The sequence below is a fragment of the Neophocaena asiaeorientalis genome, unplaced genomic scaffold (assembly GCF_003031525.2).
Source record: "Neophocaena asiaeorientalis asiaeorientalis breed wild unplaced genomic scaffold, Neophocaena_asiaeorientalis_V1.1 scaffold242, whole genome shotgun sequence".
NCBI classification, from domain to species: Eukaryota; Metazoa; Chordata; class Mammalia; order Artiodactyla; family Phocoenidae; genus Neophocaena; species Neophocaena asiaeorientalis.
In genome coordinates this window covers 4,195,052-4,206,662 of record NW_020172451.1, presented here as the reverse complement: position 1 = coordinate 4,206,662, position 11,611 = coordinate 4,195,052, and the positions used below count along the sequence as shown (strand labels likewise).

Genomic DNA, 11,611 nt, shown 5'->3' with positions numbered 1-11,611 from the left:
CGGAGGGCGAGGCTCAGGCCCCTGGGGTGTTGTCGGAGGGCCGGGGGTCCGGGGCCGAGGGCTAGTGTCAACCTAGGGTGGACGGCAAGCAACTCCCTGCCACCTCCAACCCGCCCTGGGCGGAGTCTGAGGGTCGCCTCCCACCCCATCCCCCGTCCCCGGGGTGGACAGCGAGGGTCGAGCCCGAGTCCAGGCCGCGAGGCCACCCTCACATCCCCTCAGGCGGGAAGAGGCCCGGACGACCGCAGCAGGCGGGGGCGTTCTAGGTCCCAAGTTACCGGAGCCGTTGGGGCCAATGATGCAGGTGAACCTCCTGAAGGGGCCTATGACCTGGCGGCCCCGCCACGACTTAAAGTTCTCCACGAGCAGCAGCTCCAAATGGCCCATGGCTGCGCCCTCCGCGCCTCTGCCGCGTCCTCACACGCCGACCAGAAAAGCGCGGGAAGGGCCTTGCGCCGTCTCGCGAGAGGAAAGCGAGAACACGAGCGAGCCCTGCGCTGTTTCTTAGCAACCGGAGTTGTTTATGTTTCCGAGGAAACTGGGTCTCCTCGCCTCTGGCGCGGTGGGAGAAGGCCAGACTGAGAACTTCTGGAGCAGGCTCAGATCCCACCAGCCCAACCTCCTAGGGAGCCAGCCTCGCTTGGCTTGAGCTTGTTTTATGTTTGTTGTCTTTTCTTTTAATCTCACATGTTTTAAAAACCTCTTAGAATTTCTTGGCGATTCGCAGTCATGGAGGTAGCGCAGCTCAAGGACCTGGAGGAGGACTTCGGCCTGGCCAAAAGGAGATATGCGGAGCTGCGCAGGCAGAAACGGATCTTCAATGCCAGGAACAGGATCATCGGGGTGAGACCCTCCGGCCCGGAAGGGAAAGGGGCCAGGAGGGAATGTGGAGGAGCGGCTGGGGGCGAGCGAGGCGGGCGGCGGGAAACAAGATGTGATGAACCCTTGGAATGAAACTTTTGATCTAGGCACAGCTGCAGACGGCTCCAGGCTTTGCCGGGAAGATTTGTTCCATGTATTGACTTTGCTGAGGATGGGAGAGACCTTAACAGACCAGATAATGCCCCCTGCCCCTTGCCAGACAGGCAAATTGAGTCCTGCAGTGGGGACAGAGCTTGCCTGCAGTTAATGGCCAGAGACTGGAACGTGATTCCCCTCTCTCTGAGCCGGATTTTCTACATTGCCAGGAATTCCCTCCAGTCCGTTCATTTGACAAATGCCAGTGGAGTTCCTATTTTGTGGCAAGCCTGAGCTGGACCCAGGAGATGAGGAGCAAGGCAATACTTGACCTTGCAGAGTTCATAGCCCAGAGTGGAGGAGGCAGGCATTAAAATGGTCACATTATAATGCAGTGGAGTCAGTGCTGTGAGGGAGGCGAGCAAAGGCTGCCAGGGAGCACCAACTGGGGCTGGGAGAGGAAATCAGAGAGGACTCCCCAGAGGAGGTGATGCCTAAGCAGTATTCTGAGGATGAGGATCTATTGACTGAGAAGGGGAGAAGGAAGCTCTAGGGAAATTTAAGACAGGCTGAAGAACCAGCTATAAGCAAAAGCATCTGGGTATGACAAGTTTTGGCTTACAGTAGGATTGTTATCAACTGAATCAAATTATCTGGCTCTAATTCCCTTTGTTTTCCTTTCCCAGGGAGACACAGAAGCCTGGGATGTTCAGGTTTGTGACCAGAAGATAAAAGAAGCAACTGAAAAAGCTAGACAGGAAACCTTTGGTGAGCATTCCCTGAATGGCCATCTAGCGGTTCAGGGCTGTGTGCCTTTCGACCTCAGTTCACATTTCCTCACATATGTAAAAACTTGCAATTTTCATGCTTTTCCTCCTTTTAAAACTTCACAATTTCTTGTGCTCAATTAACTTAATGCACTGATGCTTCCTCACTTAAAAGAAAAACAGCTATTGAATTCTATGTGAGCTGTAGGAAATATATTGTGAGGATAAATGTATGTTTTTTCTCTGTTTTCTTAAAAAACTGGGTATGAAAAACTTTAAACACACAATTTTCTGCCAAAAAGTTCAAGACCTTCTACCGGGGACAGCTGTTTACAGTAGACAACACACACTCCTGAGCTCATACCCCCGAGCTGACTCAGAGCCAGATGTGGTTCAAATAATAGTGTTCCAGCTCTTAGATCAAATACTCAAATAGTATTCCTTTTCCCCCATCATGTCTAGCAATTTCTTTTAAAGCACTGTAAAGATTTTTTAAATAGAAAAATGCAGCGTACAAAATTGTATATACAGTGGGTTATCAATTAAGTTTAAATACATATATAAATATATCTTTTAAAATACATAAAAATATGCTTAGAAAAAGACAGAAAGGAAATATACCAAAATGTCAGCAGTGGTAAAGTTGGAGTGATGGCATGATGAGTGAAATTGATTTTCTTCTTTATACTGTTTCATATTTTCTAAATCTTTTACCTTTTAAAATTCTAGCTTAAAGTAATTCAAACCTGTGATAAATCATAATGGAAAAGAATATGAAAAAGAATATATGTATGTATAACTGAATCACTTTGCTATATAGCAGAGGCTAACACAACATTGTAAGTCAACTATACTTCAATAAATTTTTTGTTTAAAAAAGTAATTCAAACGTACAAAAATGACGTGACAGACATATACATACCCACCACCAGACAAGATATGAACATTTTGCCAAACTGGCTTTAGATATCTTAAGCATGCTTTTTGAAAATTAAATGTTATACAGACATAGCTAAAGCTCTCCCCCACCTTACCATTTTCCTCTTCTTCCCTTCTCAGAGGTGTGATCATTCCATGCATGTTTCTGTACTTGTACTATTTACGTATGTACATCCATGACAATATAAAATTCGTGTGTGTGTTTTAAAATTTTACATAAATGATGTTATATTGAATGTATCCTTTTGCAACATTTAAAAAATTCAACAGTCTATTTTTGGAATTTATAGGTGATCTACATACAGAATATTCATTTTAATTGCTTTATGATATTTTGTCATATGAATTTTAACCACAATTTCTTGATTCCTCTACTGGTGGCTGATTTAGATTTTTTCCAGTTTTTTAATGACTGTCCTGCATTATGTCCCAATGTTCATGTCCCTGGTGTACCTAGAAATGGAATTGATAGGTCATAGTATATGTATGTTTTCAGTTTTACAGATGTTGGCAAATTGCTTTCCAAAGTTATAAAAGTGTACCAAGTTACACTCCCACAAGCAGTAAACGAGAAATCTTTGTTTCCCCACATCCTTACTAATACCTGCTATTATTTGCATTTGAAATGTTTCTCCAATTCATTGGATGTTTCCCATCTTGTAAGGTTGATGATCTTTTCACAAGTTTATTGACCATTCAGGTTTCTTTATATTGATTTGCCTTTTCCTCTCCTTGGCCCCCTTTTTGGTTAGGCTGTTTATTGTTTTTTTTTTTAAGTTGATTTGTAAGTGCTTTTTAAATATTCAGAAAACTAATCCTTTAATGGTTGTGTTAAGTTTTTGGAAGGTTGGATTACTTTTAGAATCACTAAAAATCATTTTTTAAGTGGATTTGATCTTGGAGAGGCAGCAGTGAGTGGTGGCGTGAAGCAAGATCTTAATTCCCTGCCCTGGAATTGAACCTGGGGAGCTTGGATGAAAAGCAGGAATCCTAGTCACCACACCCCCTGGCTCTTGCCCCCAGTGAAAAATGCATTTCTCACGGAGGCAAAAACTGTAAAAACAGGTACAAAGTTTATTATTAGAGACACAGCACAACAAGTGGGAGAGCATACAGAGAAACAGTTTGCTTAGTTAAGACGGAAGCAGGGCAGAGATGCACATGGGGAGAGAAAGGGTGTGGGTGTCCCCCCTAAAGAGGAGGGGCCCAGTAAAGAGGTGGTGACGTCATTCATATAGGGCAGTTCTTCCGGGTCTGTTTACCTTTGGCCAATCATCTGGCTTCTTTTTCTACACGTGACCTGCCCTAGGACCCTCCCCAGCATGCGTGTGCAAATTTTTTTGCAAGATGGTATTTCAGCCCAGAGGCCTATGGGTCGGCCTTAGCATCATCTGTTATGGAGTGGTGCCCCCTCCTTTTTTGACCCCCAAGGAGCCTTTCTGCGCATGTGCAATGTCTCCCTTGCCCCAAGGATGGGAAATATGTGACCTTTTGATACTTTACCCAAACAAGGGTTAGCCCCTCTCTGTTCCTGCCACGACTGTTATCTTCGGGCGTCCTCAGGAGACAAAGCCTGGCTATTTACCTCGTTTCTGTTGTTACTTCCATTTCGGAGAGCAAACAGGAGGCTGATTTTAAATGTCTAACCTGGAGCCCATCTATGTTCTAATGCAAACAGAAGACCAGTTGTCAGTGTCTGGCCCAAAGCCCACTTTTTCCTGCTCCACGAAATGTACACGGGAGGCCAGCTGTAAAGGCCTAGCTTGGGACCCATCTATCTCCTGCCTCAGATTCAAATTTATGTCTTTCCTCTGAATCTTAAGCTGATGGATATGCTGTATCTCTTCTAGCTGCTGAAATGAGGCAAAATGACAAGATCGCATGCATATCAGAAGACCGGGAAAGGAGAGATAGGAAAAATCTCTGTAAAGCTATCAATGATTTCCAACAGAGCTTTCAGAAGCCAGAAAGTCGCCGTGAATTTGACCTCTCCGACCCCCTAGCCCTTAAGAAAGATCTTCCAGCCCGGCAGTCAGATAATGATGCAGTATCAGGAATGCAGAAATTCATGGGAGAGGATTTAAACTTCTATCAGAGGAAGAAATTCCAAGAGGAACAAAACAGGGACTGGTCCTTGCAACAGCAAAGGGAATGGAAGATGGCCCGCGCCAACCAAAAATGCGCAGGTAATGGAACAAAAAAGACAAATGGGTCTCAATACTTTCTTCAACAAAACAATCCCCCCCCTTTTTTTTTCTTGTTTCATTTTGTCTTTTAAGTCTCACTAATGTGTTACTTTGGCCACGTGGCCAAAGAAAGAAACATGAGAACCCGGGTTCCAGGACTTAAGCATCTTCAGCCATGTGCTCATCACGCAGGAAACACCTTCTGAGCTTGTGCTCTGTCCGGGCCCCAGTGGGATGCTGGAGTCCAGGGTAACTCAGCATCGCTCCCGGCCCTCAGTGTGTGGGCAGGACATAGGTCCAGCCTATATCAGTTCGTGTCCAGTAAGAAACTCTGATCATCCCCTGAACCTGGCGGTCCACCTCCATCAATGGGAGCTCTGTTCCTCTAGTTGCCCAGGCCCAAACCCAAGTCATCTTGACTCCTTCCTTCCCCTCAAATGCCACACGCAGTCCAGCAGCAAGTCATCCCAAATTCCAACCACCTTCACCATGTCCTCCACTACCACTCTGGACTAAGCAGTCAGCATCTCCCAACTGGATCATTGCAATAACCTCTAACTGGTCTCCCTGCTTCTGCCCTAGTCTCTCTATAGTCTTTTCTCAACCCAGCAGCCAGAATGATCCCATTAAAGGTTAAGCTGGATCCTTTGCTCAAAACCGATACCTTCTCATTTTACTCAATAAAAACCAAATTTATTTCAAGGATCAACAAGTCTGACCATACCTCCTGCGATGCTGCCCTCTAAACCCCTCTCCCCTGGTTCCACGGCAGACATTACCAGGCCACAGTGGTGATTGCTAACACTGCCAGGCACCCATCTAAGAGCTTTACTTGAATTGACTCATGTCAATCTCCCACAGCCTTCCGATACACCCCCTTTCTTTGGATGGGGCCGTGATGAGAAACAGTTACTCTGCAGGGTGCTCTGCACATCTCAGAAGGATCTCCGGGCAGGCATGCAAGGTTTGATTGCATTTTGCTTCCTTTCAGAGGATCTCTACCTGAAGACAAGGCTGCAGTTTGACGAAACAGCCAAGCATTTACAGAATCTGGAAAGCACCACCAGAAAGGCGGCTTGTACAGCTGTGAAAGAATTCAACAAGAACCAGGTGTATACCCCAGGCTCTGTCTGGAGGGGAAGACAAACACACAGCCACCTCCCCGGCGTGCCCCAGCCTCCTTGACTCATCAATGATAGCAATTCTTTTTTTTTTTATTTTTTGCGGTACGCGGCCCTCTTACTGTTGTGGCCTCTCCCGTTGTGGAGCACAGGCTCCGGACGCGCAGGCTCAGCGGCCACGGCTCACGGGCCCAGCCGCTCCGCGGCATGTGGGATCTTCCCAGACCGGGGCACGAACCCGTGTCCCCTGCATCGGCGGGCGGACTCTCAACCGCTGCGCCACCAGGGAAGCCCGGCAATTCTTTTTAATCCCTGCAACAATCGGTTGCTCTTATTAGTCACCGCGTTCAACAACCCTTTCAGAGGGGCGTGATTAACCCAATTTAATCGATAAAGAAACGGGCTCAGAGTGGGGCACTGACCTTCTTTGGGATGCCTACGTACTAATCTGAGTTGCTTTGGCAGATTCAAATACTGGACTTCCAAATACCGCAAGTCCAGTATTCAAATCCCAGCCTGTCCAGCTGCAAGGCGTGGGCTTACGTAACGTAGTTCAGCTGGCCTCCTTGAGAGCACCTGCTGTGTGTGGGCACCTCAAAAAGAGGTACTTCCCTGGTGGCACAGTGGTGCCCTGTCCATTCATTACTAAAGAGAACTGGTAACACTGACAAATGTCTCTTAATCCGTCTCTTGACTTTACAGAGAAATAACTGCAGCCCAGAGAGGGGAGGTGACTTGCTCCAGATCACACAGCCAGGGCCCATTCCCTCCACCCATCATCCTCATGTGAATAGGGATTTGGCCAGGAATTTATTTGTCCCTGGGGCTGAGGTTGCGGGTAGTGGGAGCACCTTTTAGAAATCACCACTGCTGTGCATCACTTGGTTGGCTGTTCTTTGTGGCCCGCTGCCGTCCAAGGGTGACCAGGACCACACGGAGGGGTACACAGCCCTGTCCTGGGGTGGGTGAGGCCAAGCCCAGGGGAGATGGCAGCCTAACAGGGGGAGGCAGCTCCCTGCTTTGGCAAATCACTGCAGACAAAGACGCGCAGCAGTTATGCACACGACCAACAGGTAGTGATTCCCTGAGCCCAGTCCACTCACCCAGCATCTCCCAGGCAGCTGGGGGTCTGAGGGCCTCCCCACATCCATGCCTGACAAGTCCCCCCATCCCCGGTGCCCTTGAGCACATTCTTCCTTCAAGGGCCCCAAGTGAGACTTGTCAGCCTGTGCCTCGGTCCCACCAGGGTCACTCAGAGCATCTCCCTTAATATCTTGCCCTGAGCAGGCCTTGGAGTCAGCGGAAAAGAAAATTCAAGAGAAAAAACAAGACCAAGAGGACAACCTGGCCGAGATCTCCAACCTGCTGCATGGGGACCTGCTCTCGGAGAACCCCCAGCAGGCAGCCAGCTCCTTCGGGCCCCATCGCGTGGTCCCCGACCGCTGGAAGGGCATGAGCCGGGAGCAGCTGGAGCACATCCGCCTGGTTCAGAAACAGCAAGTCCAGGAGAAGCTGGTGCCTGTCCCCCCCAAGACCTCAGATGGGGCCCTGTGCTCCCTGCCACCTTCCTCAAGCATCTAGTTATAGCCACTGTCACGCTCGGCCCTGGAAGCTTCCCTCAAGGAGTCTGTGTTCTAGTGAGAGGAGGACAAGCGCTAGGGAGGGCAGGAGGCTGGGGAAGGAGCTGAGATTGCTGGGCGTGAGGAGGGTCATCAGGGGACCAAGGGCTCTGGAACAAAGGGCTGAAGGTGTGGAGGGAGGCTTGCACGTGTCTGCGGAAAGGACGATCAGGCGGGGTGAAGAGCAAGGGCAAAGGCCTTGAGGAAGGGCCCTCTTGACCTGTTCAGAGAAGGAGGCGTCTGGTGGCTGGAGTGGAGGGAGGGGAGAGGGTGGGATGAGGTCCAAAAGGCAGAGGGTTGAGGGCCTGGCAGGCCACTGGGGAAGACTTTACCTTTTTTGTGACCGAAATGGGGAGCTCAGGCGGGTTCTGAACAGAGGAGAGACAGGATCTCACAATTAACAGGATCCCTCCCGCTGCTGTATTGAGGTTGGACTTAGGGGGATAAGGCGGGAAGGAGAGAGATCACTGGGGAGGCTGATGGTCGAGGTCAGAGATGGTGCTGGCTGAGGCCAGGGCGCTGGCAGCAGTGGTCCTGAGAAGTGGTCGGATTCTGGATGTATTTGGAAGTTAGAGCCAACAGAATTGGCTGAAGGGTTTGGCATGGCATATGAGAGACAGAGGAGTTAAGGATTACTCCAGGCATCCTGGCCTGAGCAATGAGAAGGAAGGAGTTGGCACTTACAGAGATGGGAAGATGGAGGGAGAAACAAGTCCAGGAGGGAAGTTCATGGGAGAATGGAAATCACAAGCGCAATTTTGGATATGTTGTGTGCAATGTTCTTTAGATATCTATGTCTGCTAGGATTCAGCTGAAAATCCCAAATAACACCATCTTAAAGAAAATAGAACTTTATCTCTTGCATGTAGACTAAATCCTTAAGAAAACAGCCCAGGGCTGGTATGGCAGCTCCACGACCATTGACTAAAGTTCTGCCATCCTCATCACCTGGTTCCCACCTCTTAGTGCAAGATGGCTGCTTGAGCTCCAGTCATCATATGCATATTCCAGCTGGCAGGAAGAAGGAAGGGGTAAGAACGCTAAGGACACTTCCTAGACGTTTCATAAGACATTTCCAGTTACATTTCGTTGGACAATTCAGTCACTAGATTGCCCCAAACTATAAAGAAGAAATGTAGTATTTATTCCAGGCAGTGAAATGCTGGTGATTCTTTTATTAAGAAAGAAGGAAAAACAGCTACTGGTGGACAAGTTATATTTTCTGACACAACTTCCAAGTAAAGTCCAGCAGGCAGCTGGATGTAGAGTCTGGGGCTCAGAATGAGATCTGGGCTGGAGACATAAACAGGAAGTCATCACTGCACTGAGAGTAGTTCAAGCAGCGAACCTGGAGATCACAAAGGGAGTGAGTGTAGACAGAGGGACCCTCCCCTTCCACCCCCATCATTTATAAAGAGCAAAGCGGCCTGAAAAGGAGCAGCCAGAGAGGTAGGAGGGATGCAAGCCGTGGTGAATTCAGAGGGAGCGTGGGAACCCCTGGGTCAAACGCCACTGCTGGGCTGCCGACTGGATGCAGGAGCCAGCACTGGGCAGTCACCTCTTTGGTGGAGGGGTGGCAGCCTGTCTAATGGGCTGGAGAGAGAACAGGCAGGAGGGCCAGGAGACAGCAAGTGCAGACGATACTTTCAAGGCACTCTGCTGTAAAGGGCACAGAGAAATTCACCCCCAAGATCCTGAGCCATGGTCCCGGGGTGGGGCTGTGGCATCAGCACCTTCTAGAAGTGACCAGAGGACCCCAGTGTCCAACCAGGTGGTGCCACTGCCCACTGGTAGCATCCCAGATGCAGAGGAGCTGACACCCGTGGGCCCTGCTTATGGAGCCCTGGGCTGGGAACCACTGTTGGAACCGAGACTCTGCTGTCCCTTCAGGCTCAGAGGACCAGCCAAGGCCTCCCAAGAGGGGGACTCAGCTGGGCCACCAGCATGATGACAGGTGGGGGGGGTCTCCTCTGATTTCCGGCATGACGTTGCTCACCTACCTGCCCCCTTCTGGGCCTCAGTTTCTCCATCTGTAAAATGAAAGGCCGGCTCCTCGAGACAACCCCCTGGGGCTCTTCTGCTGGGGACAGGCGGTGGTGAGTCACCTCTCCTCTCTCCAGAGGCTCCAGGAAGAAGAGCGCCAGCGAGACATGGACTGGGACCGGCAGAGGGTCCAGCGGGCTCGCGCCGCCTTGCTTCTTGAGCGACAGCAGCAGTGCCAACAGCGTGACCTGCGCAGAGCCCTGGACCGCAACCACCTCAGCCTGGCCAAGGAGCAGCTTTCGCAGTCAGTGCCAGGCGGGGGCCTGGGCGGGAGCAGGGAGATGGGGGGACGTAGGGTCGAGGGGGGCGGGTGGGAATTGGGGGCATCATCGAGGGAATCAGGCTCAGGGAAAGTGGGGGTAGGTGCTGGCCGTGCAGGGCCCATAGAGCAGGCACCGTCCTTTCCTGGACCCCTGGCTCACCCTCCCTGAATCCTTCCCACCCAAGGGCTCGGACCCTTGGGGTGTATTTCACCAGAGGCCCTGTAGCAGCAGTGGTTGGGGCTATAGCATAGCCTCCTGGTAAAGAGAAGGGGAAGAAGGACTCAGAGCTAAGAAGCCAGAAATTAAGTGTGAGGAAACCATTGGTCCCCGCGCAGACCAGGGATTGAGATTCCTTTGTGCCCTCAACCTGTAAACACCCCTCCTTGGACGGTCCTCACCTGGGCACTGGCGGACCCCAGCAGGCTCGGACACGGGTGCTGGTGATGGAGTACACGGAGGGCACCAGGAGTCCCAGGGGAGGGCACCGGGTGGGCTTCCGGGAGGAGGCTGCTTGGCTCAGACGTGGGGGAGGACAGTGCCAGCTGCCCACTGCAGGGAGGGCTCTCCGGGGAGAGGAAGGGGCTCCTGGGCTGCCCAGAACAAGTCTGGAGCCTCTTCTTCATTTCAGAAAGGCCCCAGGAGTAGTTCAGAGTTCCAGCTACAGAAAATGTCAAATGCAGATCAGTAGGTGAATTTGTCACTAAGAAAACCCCAACCCATTATTTATTTACTTATTTATCTATCTATTCATCAAGCTCTGGCTTGAACTCGGAGGGGATCCACCAGTATTTTTTCCAATGTCTGTTTATCAGTGGGTCCATCATTGGGGGCCTAAATAAGGAGAATTAAGAGAGAATCTCACAGAAATCAAATGGGATGAGCAAATGTCTTAACAATCATGGAATTCTAAGATATCCCCACATTTCACGTGCGCAGGTCGCTAAACTAATCAGCGGTGATGCGATGCCCCCTTCCTCCCCCTTTAGCTCGTAGGGCTGGAATGCACTCTGTATCCTGGGGTTAACACACCAGTTAAACAGTAGAATGTTTAGGAAGTCAGGCATTTGCTTATTTCTTTTTCTCCTTGTTTTATTATCAGGAAAAAATATATGAAGGAAATCTGTACAAATCATCTCACAGAAGATTATTTCGCACAATTTAATACAAGAAGTCGATAATGAAAAAGGCACCTTCTTTCCCTCTGAATCGTTTACCTATAAAGGGCAGTAACCTTGAAGAGTCCCATGTGTTAAAAAAAAAAAAAGGCGCTCTTTGGTCCATAAGTACTGTTGGACTTAATTTTTCCACTGTACACAAAACTTGATTAAACCCCTTCCTGTATTTCTATGAGGAGCATTAGTGTCCGTTCAACTCAGCTCAGACTATTTCTAGAGCAGCTCTGGTGCTGTAGATACAAGGAAGGAAGCCCGCGTATTAGACGCTAGGTTCAGCTGGTGCAATCGCCAATACTCACGGGCATCATTTTAACCGCTTCCCGTGGAATTAACTAATTTGGTTCTCACAGCAGCCCGGGGTGGGCATTTTTATTACTCGCATTCTCCAGGTGAAGAGCCTGAGCTATAGACACGTTAAGTGACTTGCCCAAGGTCACGCTGACGGGACGTGGTGGACCTGGGGTTGAACCCAGGGTGTCTGGCTCTCAACCACTTCTCTCTCCTGGCTCCCGGTAACACGACCCAAAACACGAGTGGCCAA

General features: G+C 49.8%; 2 protein-coding genes across 2 annotated transcripts in view; one reads left to right on the top strand and one right to left on the bottom strand.

The window, feature by feature from the left end:
• SMC1B (structural maintenance of chromosomes 1B) overlaps positions 1-425 on the bottom strand; it is an 81,177-nt gene extending 80,752 nt beyond the window's left edge. The window contains exon 1 of the mRNA XM_024737532.1: positions 279-425. Coding sequence (XP_024593300.1) covers positions 279-387 — 109 coding nt within the window. The 5' untranslated portion in view covers positions 388-425. The remainder of the gene's footprint in view (positions 1-278) is intronic.
• A 116-nt stretch (positions 426-541) lies between these two features.
• On the top strand, positions 542-11,175 carry RIBC2 (RIB43A domain with coiled-coils 2). The gene is made up of 7 exons (XM_024737627.1): positions 542-843; positions 1,644-1,725; positions 4,514-4,849; positions 5,841-5,959; positions 7,258-7,485; positions 9,710-9,876; positions 10,995-11,175. The coding sequence occupies exons 1-7, from the start codon at positions 730-732 to the stop codon at positions 11,071-11,073; spliced, it is 1,125 nt and encodes a 374-aa protein (XP_024593395.1). The 5' UTR covers positions 542-729; the 3' UTR covers positions 11,074-11,175.
• The last annotated feature ends 436 nt before the right edge of the window (positions 11,176-11,611 follow it).

Bases quoted from the DNA above. Each gene is read 5' to 3' on its own strand.
- RIBC2 (XM_024737627.1), top strand. From the start codon at position 730: ATGGAGGTAGCGCAGCTCAAGGACCTGGAGGAGGACTTCGGCCTGGCC. The intron at 7,486-9,709 runs GTGCCTGTCCCC...TCCTCTCTCCAG, and splicing joins AGCAAGTCCAGGAGAAGCTG to AGGCTCCAGGAAGAAGAGCG. The intron at 9,877-10,994 runs GTCAGTGCCAGG...TTTTATTATCAG, and splicing joins GCCAAGGAGCAGCTTTCGCA to GAAAAAATATATGAAGGAAA.